Genomic DNA, 14,221 nt, shown 5'->3' with positions numbered 1-14,221 from the left:
TGTTTATTTTCTTGACCTCTGGCACCTCTGTGGTTATTCCCCGTCTCTCCGTAGAGCGGATTACTTTGTTTTAATCCAGCTCAGAGTGCCCCCACACAGCACGCGATAGTCCTTCGTCATCATAACAGGCCAGGTATTGACACACAGGACCTCTGTTTACCTCAATAGGGCAGAGGGATTAGGAGCACAAGCTTTGATGTCAGATTCACAGACAGAAGTGGAGCAAAGCTAAAGCCTCTCTGGGTTATTATGATACCAAAGTCTACTTCTTTACCACGCGTCATGAAGCGACGGGAGAGCCAGGAAAGAGGAGAAGAAAAGGAATATATGGAGCGCCAACTGCCAAAGACTTTCTTTTATCTTAAATGTAATTTTATTATTTTAGAGTTTGTACTGTGGGGATAAGACATTCTCTTTGGTGAGTTTATAAAAGTCCATCAGGAAGACTTAGCCCCTGAAGAAATGCCCGTCTGCTAAACAGCTAATGAGTAATAATGTTGTCTCGTTCACTATTAGCACATCAGTGAATGTTGTTCCATTATTTATACTCTGCTGTTGCAGTCAGATTTAATCTATCTATTGCCTTTGTAATTGCTCAGAGGAAATACAATGGATGAGTTTGTTGCTATATGTTGGTATTAGGTTTTACAGCAGTGCTACCACGGAGGGTCAGTGTTTTTTGATTATCTGTTAATTTCCCTCTTGGCCTGCGGCAAAAGCAACTCCGTTCTCCCAGCACTTGGTTTGTTTCGGAGTCTGTAAACACCTCCAATGTGCTTCCAAATTGACATAATCACATTGAGCGGTGCTGATGCAGTGACATTTGCAGTAATGGGAGACTGATAATCCTCACACAATTGCTTCTCCACCTTTGCACCATGGCCGAGGCCGTGGGGGACACACTGTGCTTCTTCAGAGAATCTGCTGCTTACGGAGTGACCGTGAACACGATAGCCGAGCCCTCACTCTTTAACTCTTATTACCCTGTGGAAAATGGGAGTCTTGAAGGATCAAACTGTCTGTGCTGAGTTGGTGAATGCGGAGCCAGAAAACCCAGCAGAAACGAAATCAGCGAGAGCTCTCTCTGGAGTGGTAAAAGGAGAACCTCTCTCTGCCCAGCAAATGGAGAAGCTCTTTTATAATCCTCTTGGATTTTTATCATCCAGGCAAATAACTATACTGTCTAAGGTTTTTAATTGCCTTTTTTAAAACCTTGAGGTAATTCATCCAGATCAGACTTTCCTCTCACAGCTAAATTAAGTCTTGGTATTGCCTTAGAATGTAGAATTGCAGCAGTTGAAGTTTAAATTATATTCTTGAAACCAGCGGCATTAGTCAAGCAGGTGTCATTACGGCTTATAATATTCTTGCTCAGATGAGTCTCCAAAGTGTCAAATTCACATACCCTGCTGTACCCGTGCTACCTCATAATACGGAGGCTTGGTCAGTGGGCCTCAGTGTCTGAATGAGACGTTGACTTAATTGAACTGACTTTTGTTGCGTCATTTTCATTCCTTAAGGTGATACTGTATATGATTCATTCTCCACTCAGGTGGACACAACTCCACATGCACATATATATATATAAGTAATTAAACCTAAAAACCCAATTAATGTTCTTTGGAAGTTTATTTTGAAGAGACAAAATGCATTTAACCAGAGGAAACTGACATGATGTCCTTAGACAACCAGAGCTGATGCTAGAGAGGAACCAGAGTGCCATAGCAGATCTCAATTTTTATCCAATTGTAAATGGGAAATATTTAATTTAGAAAAGTAATTTGAGGATGTTACCTCAACTCTGGTAGCTTTGGGAAGTCATTTTTACTTTCACATCATTTTTTTCGGGAGACAAATAACTGATCAATCAAAATAAATGACTATTAATTAATTGATGATGAAAAAAAAACATTGCAACTGCATCTCTGGAGAACTTGCCTGATAAAAACACTGAATCGTCATTTTCTTATTACTGATTATTTAGTCTTGCATTCCGATCGCATTAGCTATCTCATGTTAGGGAAGGATATGAATTCCCTCATCAATGTCCTCTGTCTGACACTGAAGCTGTATAAGCCAGCATATACTTAGCTTAAGCAAAGCAAGTCTGCAAGAGAGTTGGTTAATAATGTGTATATATTATGACAATATATTGGAATTTATGCAATGTGGATTTGATGCATTGTGACATTTCCAGTCTCTGACAGCTTTTGTGAAGGAAAGATCTGCTACTTCTGACAGACTATAATTACTATAATTATAGAAGATGAACATTGCACTTGACATCAAAAGCATTTCCCTTATACTCAAGTCTTAGTGCGAATAAATACTATGTATCGTCAACATATGACATCACATCTATTTATTACCCACCCCAACATTTGGTAACGTTAGCAATTGAGCCCATGAAAGAGTGTGAGACTGCAGATTCACATTTTCCCTTTAGAAAAAGAAGAACCAGAGACTCACATTGGTAGCTGGGTCATTATACAAAAAACCCACCGGCCTACATCCATGAGTCAGTCACATCTCTACCGTGGGCATTACAAAGAGTGCATGTATGTATGTATGCACAATAAATAATGCAGTTTACCTGTTACTAGGCTATACCCCACAGACCTGAAACTGTTTTGCTGATTTCCTCTCTTTTCTTTATGCATTGTTTAGCAAAAATACAAAAGAAAAGCCTAATACTGGAGTGCAAACTAACCAAAGATACAAACTTTTGACAGCTGAGGACCATTTCTTAAGAAACTTTATGTTGCAGCAGCTACACTTCAACATCAGACCTGCCTCGTCCTTTTAAAGGTCCCAAAAGCCCATACCTCCATGAGCTTTCTCTTGTTCCAGATCACTGCTGACGGTAATTGGAAACAACTGAAAAAGGCTTTGAGCTGGAACCATTTTCATCTCTGCAACTCACTTACACACGTTTGCTGGAGATACTTGCAGTTACTTTCTAAGCCAATGAGAACTATGACAAGCTGCAGTGTTTCCATGTTCAGTGGTGCCGTTTTGATCAATCTCACCTGTAGTCATTTTGCTTACTTTGACAGCAATTTGGATGCTGTTATCTGCCATTTGTTACATGCAAAAACACCACTCTTAGAAACGGTTATTTTCTGCCTCCATACCCGTGTCTGTTGCTGTGGAAATCCCTAAAGATCTGATGTGTTATCTGACTTAACTTCTCTGCTGTATGCACTAATATTCTTCTGATTCTGTGAAGCTTTCCTGTCCTATCTCTTTTATGATTCATGATTCCAAATCTTAATTTAATTCTAAATAACATGCTTGATTTTAAACCAAAGCAAGATGGTGGACTTAGATGTGCACAAAAGTGTCGCCTGAAGACTGAAGCAAACATGTACCACGGTAACACATACTGTGTTTTAATCATTTCAGATTTTGCAAACCAAACAATGCACAGATTTTCTGTACCATAGATTAACTGTGTGTTCTGTCAAAAAAACATGGCACCCAGCTATTTTGGCTTGTGACTTCTTCAATCAAAGCAATGCCTATTTGAGATCCCTCGTCACAGTGTGAGATGTGAGCAGTTCTGCCAAAGAGGGATTTTTCCTGCTCAGACTGTTTCATTTGATTATTTCTTTGAACCAGAAGAGATACAGCTATCAAATATTTCACAGGGTGAAGAAAAATGTTCAATGAACAGTATCATTTTCCATTTCTTTTTCCCACAATGACCTCTAAAAAGGGTGTTTTTGCACTATTAAATACTTTTGTCCAATACATTTATTGTGTATCATAAAGAATACAATAATTTTGTGTGCACAAGGCCTACATAACCGCTTGATACTAATTTCACTGTACATGCAGATACCATAAATTATATGATATGGTGGGACCATAGGCCTATGCAAAGCCTACATGCAAAATGGCTGCAGATTAACCTTTAGTGCCAATCTAATGCAGAGGAAGATAAGCTGCCATCCACTGCTACAGCATCATGAAAACAAGTAAACCACCAACATCCATTTATAAACGTGAATCATACTGCATGCAGTTCATGAAATATATGTCTTACCTCAAGTTATCAAAGTGCATCTACCTCCGGGTCAGCAGTGACAGCAGAAGGCAGGATTTGAGCCATGATATTTTGGTCTAGATGTCTCCTAAAACAGAATCCGGTCATAAAACTTATATTCTGATGCCAGCAATGTATCAAACCTGGCACCGGTGAGTACATGAGCTATTCTCTTGGTACAGTTTGATTTTTCTGGAGGCAGCAGCGCAGCAGCTCAGTAGTAAGACTGCATAGTTTTCCTCCAAGACCGGTGTCCCACATATCTGTCAGCCTTGCTCTGAAAGGCTGCAATGAAAAGCTGCTTCCTGGACTTGCTCAGTAATGGTCCCACATTGTTTGGGATGTGAAACAATATTGGAATCCTGCTGCTGATCATCAGGCGAAAACTGATGAATTTCTCCTCCGTTATTCACCGTAGCATCCCTCCGCACTGTCTGTAGCTAACTGCTGCAGGCCCTGTCCCTGCCGGCTTCTTGTGCTGGTTTGAAGAGTTTTCCTCTCATTTGTATATGTATGACACAGTATTGGAGGAAGTATTTCAATTAGGTAAAAATAGCAAAACCACACTGTAAACACCCCATTACAAGTAAAAGTCCTGCATTGAAAATGCTACTTAAGTAAGTAGTGGTAGTGTATCAGCAAAGTATCAAAAGTAAAAGTATGCAATGCAGAATAAAGATCCCTGTGAGTGTTTTAGGATTTAATTATATAGTATAAATATAGTTTGGTGATGCATCAGTTTGTATCACTGTAGCATTTTACTGTTATGTCTGTCAACAGGGACCAAATAATAAGTAAGCACTAACTTCCGGGATTGACCTACAAAAATACCTCATCCCTGCAGCTCTCTATTACGTCATCAGACTAGTCAGGTTTCCCCTATAAAGGCTGCTGTCTTCTAGTATATGGCAGAGCCTGATGATGATTTTAGTATTATTAATGTTACCATCTTGGCAGCTGATTACTTTAGCTTTGATGCAGGACCTTAAAACTGCTGGTCCAGTTTCTAAATGGCTGGAATACTGCTTTGTTAGCATTACATACAGTAGTGCTATTGGGTTTGTTTACTGGACAAACATAAAAAAAAATAAAAAAATTAAATGACATGGATTTAGTTGTCCTGATAGTCTGTGTTGATACTCCCTTGCTCAACCACTTTATTCCATCACCTTGTCTAACTCAGCCAGGGATTTGCTGGGTATAGCTTTTCACTCACATTATATGTTTACTTCTGTCAGTCTATATGATAAACTGAAATGTGTTCCTTAAGTTTTACTGTCCATATTTGGACGGATGAGTAAGTAACTTATACTATACAGGAATATCTGGGAAAGAGAGCAGAAATCAGAGCAGAAATCAAAAAGAAAGAATACTTCTGAGAACATGTTCCCCCTTCTCACATCTTAGCAGCAGCTCTGCAGCATTCAGGCCTGGCCTGCATTTTTGACTTAACCAAATAAAGATGGCAAATCTCAAAGTCCACCTCTGCTTCCGCCCCCTTCTCCGATTGGCTGGTGGAACTGGCTGGAATTCGGGGAGGAATGATTCTCCACCAAGCTGTAGTTTAGGTGTCAAGATTTGCTTCTTTGCCCTCTTTACAGACGACAGAGAGATGGCCTCGGCACATGACAGAGCTGTACTCCAGGCTATATTCAACCCCACCACCCCCTTCGGTGACATCCCTGGCCTGAACCAAGAGGAGGAATTAATTGATGACGGTGAGCGTGAGCCTCTGACTTGATGTGTCTCCGCATATCATGTCACAGCTTTTTACGTTTATCATTTCATAGCATATTGAATTCATTTGAACGTATTCCATTCCTGGATTTGAAAAAAAAAAACACAACATTTTAATCCAAGTTGAGTTCTGGGTGACATTTCTGTGTTCTCCTTGCCACGGTACCTGTCAATTGAGTTTGAGTGCCTTTTCAACCTGTTTATCTCCCCCTGCCAGACAGTGGCTTTGACGCAGAGTTGCTGAGGCAAGTGAAAGAGTTGGAGATTCGGGGTGTCTCGGCAGCAGAGGCTGGGGATTTGCAAGCCGCACTTCAACTGTTCAGCCAGGCAATCCAGATCCTGCCTCAGCGAGCCTCAGCCTATAACAATCGGGCACAGGCCCTGAGGCTGCAGGGGAACGCAGCAGGTACATGCCACAAACTCAATAATCACCCTCTCCGTAGACACCGCGGTGTGCCGACATATCAGACTGTTGGGTCTGAGGCCAGCATGACATCATATCAGAGCTTTGTCTATCTGATGCACTTTGTCAGCAGAGCTACTGTAGTGGCTCTGAGCTTGCCTTGGTTTAAGTTCCTTTTACGGGCTGTCTGTCACAGGGTTGTGTACATTGCATGCACAGAATTACAGGGTATTCTTGCTTTAGTCATATCTGAATCGTCTTAAGGTTTAAGAATTCCTTGTGTGCCTCAATGAAATGAACAAGTGTCTGCTGATAGATTCAGTCTTTAATTATACATTGCCATTGCAGAATTGACAAATGTTATGGGTTATAGCTGCTTAAAACCCTTGTCGTTTTTGTTTCTTGGATTATTTATTACTTTGTCAGTCAATATTGTAGCATCTTTTTACCTCCATAGTCTGTTTCTAAAATGGATTTTTTTATCTATAGGTGGGGCTTTCATTTTGTTTGTAACCTGGAGCTGTTGTTGCTATTCCAAACAAAACATACATATGTCTATATATAGTGCTATAGTACTGTATTCATGTTATTGTCTACCACTGTGCTGTACATGTTCTGAACTAATCAATGAGTTTGAGACTGCTGTATTTTTTGGGGTTAATGAAAAACATTGTAAAGTCAATTTAGTATGATAATATTAGAATTACTGTAAATAGACTGCAGAGTCTACAATACAGTAATTAAGTAAAGTGGCCCTATTATGCTTTTCCACTTTTTGCCTCTTCTTTAGTGTCTTATATATTTTTGTACATGTAAAAAGTCCGTAGAGTGTAAAACCTGAAGTCCACACCTAAAAGGAGTTACCCTCCCCCTCAGAAGCTCCTGAGCTGTCTGAAACGGCTCCATTGAATTCTCGCCTTCACTTCCGTAACTTTATGAGGTCACAATGTTATGGAAGTGACCTAAAACTCCTTCCGGCTAGTTTGGCTCTCAAACAACAAAAGTTGTAACTTGAGATAAAAATATGCACCAGGAAAATAGCATAATAGGGCCTGTTTAAAGCGTCATCATAAAGCGATCTAGACTGACTTTAAGCCCAGCCTGTAAGGCATTACAAATTGAAAATCGACTTTAAGGAATCGCGTGTGCCTCACAGTGCTGTTGTCTCCTCTCAGGGGCCCTGGGGGACCTGGACCGAGCCATCTCTCTGAGCGGCGGCGCCAGACGAACTGCCTGCCAGGCGCTGGTGCAGAGGGGCCTTCTACATAGATTGGAGTGCAGGGGCGATGAAGCCAGAGCAGATTTTGAGAAAGCGGCTGCACTGGGAAGTGAATTTGCTCGACAGCAGGCCGTGGCTCTCAATCCGTACGCAGCTCTGTGCAACAAAATGCTGTCAGAGGTGATCAACAAACTACGAAACCCAGAAGTGTCCCAGATGCTGTAGTTGATGGTTCGTTGCTGTTATGCAGTCTGTGGTTAATAAAATAACATTTTTAAGCTTTTAATAGTTTGATTTTTATTCCAGTAACGATGCTGCTGTAAAATAAATGAAACCAACTGCAAGTCAGATGTATTATTCAGTATATAATGTCAGTGACACACAAATATAATATTGTTTTCCTTAAAGATAGTCTAAATTGAAACAAAGTAATCCTCAGGTGCTGTGCTTGATCAAATATTAAATACAGGACATGTCCTCTTCCTGTGTGATGTGTCTCCACTCCACACTGATGAGGTACTTCCGCCTCTGTCCAGTAGATGTCAGTCTTGTCATGTTGAAAAAAGTATGACAACAGCAACATCTGCTGCCCTTGTTTCTTTGAGAGAATGAAACAAGATGGAACAAACAAAGCTAGTCAGCTCAGTAAGACAAACAAAAGCAATGATCTGACTTTACTGAATATAAGAGACCCCTCTCAAACACCAAAGCAATACATTTGTGAATGTAGTGTCCTAAGATGGAATATTTAAGTCACAATCAACTCTTAATAACACTGCATAAATACATCCATCTTAAAGCATTTTGCCTACTAACAGGTTAAATGATTTGAGAGGCCATTACAAGAAAATAGGGGATAAATAAATCACATCAAAATCTTCTTGCAGTTCATGCCAAAGTGAATTCTTCTCATGTTCAGTGTATGTCTGCAGGGCTTCAGCTCTGACTTCCTTTATGTTTCTATACAGCAGCTGTACATGCAGAGGATTCACATCACGTCTGAGTGATTCCAAACGCCGCCTTGCTCGTGTTGCGGTCCGCCCACTGAGCTCTGGGACCCTGAGCGTTGTTTTTTGAGCTTTATCTTTCCATGTTTGTCTCTGACCTCTCCCAGGCAGGCTAAAGCCACCGGCTCAGTGTGCTCCTCTCTCTGGTAGAAGGAGCAGGTTTTCAGGTGATCTGACATGGAAGGAGTGTTACTGAAGCTCCATCTGTCCACGGAGGAGAACAGAGAGCTGAACTCCCAAACCTGTAAAACACAGAAATAGAGCTGAAGTAGGTGTAGGAGGCTGCTCTGGGGGCATCAATCAACCGCACTGCAGCAGCTGGCCACAAGGATACATTTATTTTCAATATCCATGGAATCTAGATTGCAGAGTATTTTTATCTCATGTCAGGGCATGGTGTTATTTCTGTATCCATCCGTTACAAATTTATTCAAATGATGCCCTTCATCGGGGTGCAAATATCCAGCTGTCGCCTACACAGTTTTGTCAACATCTTGTTTCCATGAATGATCACATCTGAATTGTTATGGTGGCACTGAGTTTACTGGCAGCGAGGCCTCAGGCCATTCCACACCTCTGATATCATCGTTACGCTCTTTGTCCCATGATCACAGTGGCACAGAGAGAGTGGATATAAAAATACACACGTATGCATATATACTTTATTTATCCTCTATGACCTCCAGCATAAGAGGTTATGTTTGCCGCCAAAGATATAGGTGTGTTTGTTTGCTTGTCAGCAGGATTTTGAAGAAAACTATACATAGAAGATTTAAAAATATATATATGTTTTGTTTTCCTATGACTTCCTGGCTGGTCACCAAATTATTTAAGATGTAATTGTTAGCTCATCTCCCTTAAGGAATCCTGCAGATTTGATGGCACAATTTAAAGATGTGCTATACAGCAACGCAATGAATTTTGATAGCCATAGCTCAGGGGTCATGAGTCTGAATCTCTTAAATGTCCGTCTTTAAACAGAACATAGAGTTTAAAATTCCAACCAGGATTTAGATAATCTTCAAAAGTCAAGGCAGCTGGGGACATCCTCAAGGCTCAGACCATTGGGCCACTAGGCGTCCCTGTGGCGTAGCGGTCTAAGCCAGAGCGTCTAAGGTCTAGCTTAGTGGACTAGTGTAAACACAGCATCCCTGGTTTGAATGCTCCGCACTCATTTTTCTTCTGAATCTCTTTATTGTCAACTATCAATAAAAGGAAAGAATAAATAATGGAAGCTACCATGCAGCTAGCATTGGTTTGTCTATTACTATTTGCAATTTATATCTATTTTCATTATCATAAACTCTTAAATTAATTTTATACTGTAAATCTAAATCAGCATGTTGTTAAACTAAATGATTGTTAAGCCCAACTGTCTTATTACTTCACCTTTGCATGGACACTGGAACAGAAAACAATTTCCTCATGGTGCCTGAACCCTCATGCAGCTGATTCATGATAACGACCATAGACTCTTTATATACAGCCTATGATAAGGACACAGAAAAAAACGGAGCAACTCTCCAGTGGCTTTCAGTGGGAACTCATTTGCGGTTGCCAACACAACTATGATTCAGTTTGTAATATTGTTAGAACAGACAATGGAGAGTCTGGAGAGTGTTTACAATGCAGCAGCTGTCATGCTGTATGAATGACGGAAACTTTCCAATGACAGTAAACAGAATGGTTCCAGAAACTGGGATCTGATATAGAAGCTTGGCCTTGTGTTTTACTTTCCATTCTCTGTGCACAAGGTTTAGATCAAAATAATATCCAAGATGGAATCATAGGACTCGATCAGTTAAGTTAATAAAAAAAATAATAAGCCGCAGCAGTTCAGTTGACGGAAAGACTAATTGAGTCCCAAACCCTGGAAGTGTGCTAGCGTCTCTGCATTCCTGTTCCGTCGTCTCAAAGTGAATGGGTTTTTGTGAATGGGTTTTTGTTTAGATGCCTGAAATAAGGTCTGTGGTTATAACAAGATTAAGAAATGTTATCGTTTTCGTCTACTATATAAAATACTTTATGTTCCTCTAGTGCATTTAGAAGCGTTTACGTGTCTTAAAAAGGAAGTTGCTAACAAACAGCTAAATGAGACTACAAAATGCCATCATGCAGGCTAATCCACCATTACAGCCTCATTGTGTGTATTACACTCATGCGACCGTGGTGTGTTTTGTTGTAACCTTAGCTATTAACTTGTGTTTGCCACTAAGCTTCTTTTCTGCAATAATCCAAAATCCAATGGAAAAATACCATTGGCTTTTTGTCGAGGGCACCAGTGCCATGCTAACTTACGGGGTTAGCTTGCAGCAGTTGTGCCTGCAGAACTCTATAGTCCAAATAATTCTATGAATGAAAAGAAGTGGAATCTTAAGGATACTTGCTTTCTTTCGACATTTCCAGGAGCTTCCCCCATGGGAGTATGTCTTTTTCTTCCACTTGAGAGAGACCATCCCTCTCTCCTGCAAGAATGTGGCACACACCTCTCTCATCAGATGGGAGACTTGGGACAGCTGAGATAATGTAAAACTGTCAAGGTAAGCAGCAATGTGCTGAAGGATCTCCAGGGGCAATCCGCTCAGGGGATCCAGATTATGTGCGCCACTTCTCTGAGGGCTGAGGGTTTCCCCGCCTTCACAGAGGAATGAAGGGACTTCTCGCTGGAGGACGAAGGCGCTGACATCTTGGCGGAATTTGACAGCGGCCTGTTGACCTGAAGGGTGAAACCTTGTTTGGGTGAAAGTGCATCCGAGGTACGCCAAGGGGCAGCGCTGTTGGAACCAGCCGCTCAGAGAGGCCTGTATGTCACAGTGCACATTCTGGAAATGAGAGCGGTATTCGTCACGCCGAAAGAAGTGGCCACACTCGTAGCTGAAGGCTGAACTTGATTTGTTGTGTCTTCTGGTGACAGACTCCACTTCGATCTGCACGTGAAGACCACGGGGCTTGTCGGCGATGACATCTGCAAGCGTCGCATCCGTTTTGAACGGCGCAGAGGCAAAGTTGTATGTTTGTGTTCCTATATCTACGTAAAAACCGTCCCTCCCCACACTCTCTGAGATTAAATGTCCTCTCAGTTCCTTTTCCAGGGAGTGTAGGAGCGTGGCGCTGACCTCGTCGCACTTTGGGAGGTCCTCAACTGAAATACCCAAATCTGCAGTGTCAACGCTAGCATTGGCCTTGACCTTCCGATTCTTCAGGTAATTGCGCTTTGGTCGATAGCTAGTTGGAGCAATAAATGAGCGGACGGTTTGAACCTTGATGGGCTCCAGATTACCATAAACAAAATCCTCTTCTCTTGGGGTGCAAGCTGCAAGTTGGCCGAAGTTAATCAACATTGCTCCATTGTGCACCAGGTACATGTTGTACTCAGCAATGTTGACTTCCCGGCTCAACCTCTGGAGGACCCCGTCTTGCCATGGCGCTAGGCCGGTTGTGCTGTCCATTCTCGGAGCGCCAGCAGCGTCCTCTCGACCCGTGTGGGAGTCTCTTGTCTCCCCCTGTCGGTTTGATGATTCTTGCTCTTCCTTTGCCTTTTCCTCCTTCTTGTTCAAGTTTTTCACAGTTTGCTTGCATCCCTCCATCTCCTTGTTGAATATTCTCTCATAGGAGGTGTAGTTCTGAATACCATCCAGGTCCCGGCTCTTTGCCAAAGCTTCCCTCTCCTCCTGGCTCAGTTCTTTTTCCTCCATCCTTGTGCAGCCATTTTCTGTAAATTCACCACAATCTAAAGAACAGGTTGCTTCATCTGCAGGACTGTTGAGCCCAGCAAAAACATCCTTGGGGGCAGGATCCCCCACCATAAACTCAGGGAAGATGTTCTTCATTTTGATGGATCGAAACAGCAGCTCTTGGTCCCTCAGAGCCATGGCAACGTCCAGGTTGACCTCAGTTTGAGGGCTTTCCAAAACATTTTTGTAAAAGGCCATATCCGTTTCTGAAACAGGCCAGCGGTTCCACTCCTGAGAGCAGCAGACCACGCTGGCAGGACATACCTCCAGGTGTTTGGCCAGCCTGTGGCGCAGCATGGGAAGAGGACAGCCGTAGTGAGCATTGAGGCAGGGGACCGTCTCATTGGGACAGAGAAGCTGGTGCTCCTCTTGCTTGCACATGTGGAAGGTGGCGCCACAGTTAAGACGACACTTGATGACCAAGCATGAGATGGAGATCTGCTCCGGGACTTGGCAGTGGACATTGTAGCACTTGTCGCAATGCTCATGATAGCCAACAGGCATCTTTCTTCTAACCTTAAGAGAGAAATAACACCACATAGACACATCCAAGTCCACACTGAGGGTAATTAAAAGCTATAACAACATTTTCAATAAAGAGAGAATTTATTTTTAGTATAAATCTTGAATGCTGATTACAAAATAAATGCCCTTACCATTGTGGCTTATGAACAAAAGGATCATGTGAGAAGAGTTCCAAGCCAGAAACACTGTTAGAGACATGGTCAGATGATTCAAGTTTGCATTTGTTAAACAGAACATGGGAGCTTCTTCCTAGAAAGATATCGCTAATGTAACAAGTCTTGATAATGTTGAATAGACAAGCAGAGCACATGGTATAGTGTATTCTGACATACAGACTTTAAATGCATAATTAAAATGGGTTGAGTGATTTTTTTTTACATTCATTTTTTTTTTACATTCAAGTATACAGTAGATTGAATACATAATCATAAATATACAAAGAGGAATTACATGGTCAGCTCAACAAAATATATTTTTTTAACAAATAAATCCAGTATATTAAAAATTGAACAACTGGAACAATAATAATAAAATTTCTCACCCTTTGCTCCTCTCTGCCTGTCACCTTGTGTTCGCTGGCACCCCCGAATAACCTCTGCACTGTGTCTGGACATTATAAATAGACACAACAGAGGGGCAGACAGGCCAGTGGGATGGGGCACCATTGTCCCACAGCCATTAAGAGGCAAGGTCAAGTTACAGCCTCCACCCCTGCTTCACTGTGAGAGAGCTGGGGTGATAATAGCAGGTAATCCACATTCTTAACAGTTTAACTACCGCATGTTCAAAAACATCAATATCTCATCCTGTGCAGTGCATCGTCTGCGCGTACTGTGTCGTCAACCTTTTATATTCCTTTACAGATTAATAATCATATGTGGTAACATTTCCCTCCAAAATGATGGCAACATTTGAAAATAATGGGTGATAAAACAAAATTAAAGCACTTTTTAAAAATATTTTCAAAACTTTTTAAATGTGGGTTTTTCTGTTTACCATGTTAATTTTTAGAGGTATGACATATTTTAGCTCTAGGTGCCTACTTCTTTAATAAATACATAAATTATTTATATAAAAGGAAGTTTAGGCGTATTTTTCCTGATCAATGTCTTCCACTAGATGTCAGTCACACACTTCCAAAAACGCAAGCAACGTTTCTCCAATAGCTGTTTCTGCTGTCAGATAAAATTCATAACATCGATCTGTGAAATCATTTGGGGTTATAACCCAAGATCAAAAAGGTATTTCTAATGAAGTTGTGTTGTTGGTTTAAATTCAGGTCCATTTAAATTCATCTCGATCCTGTGGAGAGGGTTATGTCTCAGTTTGAACTGACAATTGAGGTAGTTTAAAGGACCCTTGTGTGCTTTTTTAAAGGGATATTAGCTGGACAGAAATGGTTGTCATCAAGTGGTGTTTTGGTTCAACATAGAACCTGAAGCGTTCTTAACACCTTGGATCATTTATGGAACAAGCCAAAATAGCTTCCTCTTCAATCACCATTCAGTGGTGTCTTAACATAAACCTCTGCTGCTCAACAACAACATT

General features: G+C 41.4%; 2 protein-coding genes across 3 annotated transcripts; one reads left to right on the top strand and one right to left on the bottom strand.

Annotated features, from left to right (window-relative positions):
• Positions 1-5,570: 5,570 nt before the first annotated feature.
• ttc36 (tetratricopeptide repeat domain 36) lies at positions 5,571-7,693 on the top strand. Of its 2 annotated transcripts, XM_054602517.1 has the most exons (3): positions 5,571-5,766; positions 6,003-6,191; positions 7,364-7,693. In XM_054602517.1, exons 1-3 carry the CDS (start codon positions 5,661-5,663, stop codon positions 7,630-7,632), a joined length of 564 nt encoding a protein of 187 aa, XP_054458492.1. In that variant the 5' UTR covers positions 5,571-5,660; the 3' UTR covers positions 7,633-7,693. The 2 variants fall into 2 exon arrangements, with proteins under 2 accessions (XP_054458492.1, XP_054458502.1); XM_054602527.1 differs by lacking the exon at positions 6,003-6,191.
• Positions 7,694-8,395: 702 nt separating this feature from the next.
• On the bottom strand, positions 8,396-12,664 carry LOC129097591 (F-box only protein 40). The gene is made up of 2 exons (XM_054606492.1): positions 10,802-12,664; positions 8,396-8,656 (listed from the first exon to the last, which is right to left on the bottom strand). The coding sequence occupies exons 1-2, from the start codon at positions 12,650-12,652 to the stop codon at positions 8,396-8,398; spliced, it is 2,112 nt and encodes a 703-aa protein (XP_054462467.1). The 5' UTR covers positions 12,653-12,664.
• Between the last annotated feature and the right edge of the window lie 1,557 nt (positions 12,665-14,221).

Source organism: Anoplopoma fimbria, chromosome 1 (assembly GCF_027596085.1).
Source record: "Anoplopoma fimbria isolate UVic2021 breed Golden Eagle Sablefish chromosome 1, Afim_UVic_2022, whole genome shotgun sequence".
Taxonomy (NCBI): domain Eukaryota; kingdom Metazoa; phylum Chordata; class Actinopteri; order Perciformes; family Anoplopomatidae; genus Anoplopoma; species Anoplopoma fimbria.
The sequence above is the reverse complement of the archived record's forward strand: the minus strand, read 5'-3'. Positions and strand labels throughout refer to the sequence as shown.

Bases quoted from the DNA above. Each gene is read 5' to 3' on its own strand.
- ttc36 (XM_054602517.1), top strand. From the start codon at position 5,661: ATGGCCTCGGCACATGACAGAGCTGTACTCCAGGCTATATTCAACCCC. The intron at 5,767-6,002 runs GTGAGCGTGAGC...TCCCCCTGCCAG, and splicing joins GGAGGAATTAATTGATGACG to ACAGTGGCTTTGACGCAGAG. The intron at 6,192-7,363 runs GTACATGCCACA...GTCTCCTCTCAG, and splicing joins GCTGCAGGGGAACGCAGCAG to GGGCCCTGGGGGACCTGGAC.
- LOC129097591 (XM_054606492.1), bottom strand. From the start codon at position 12,652: ATGCCTGTTGGCTATCATGAGCATTGCGACAAGTGCTACAATGTCCAC. The intron at 8,657-10,801 runs GCAAGTATCCTT...TGTGTTTTACAG, and splicing joins CCTGGAAATGTCGAAAGAAA to GTTTGGGAGTTCAGCTCTCT.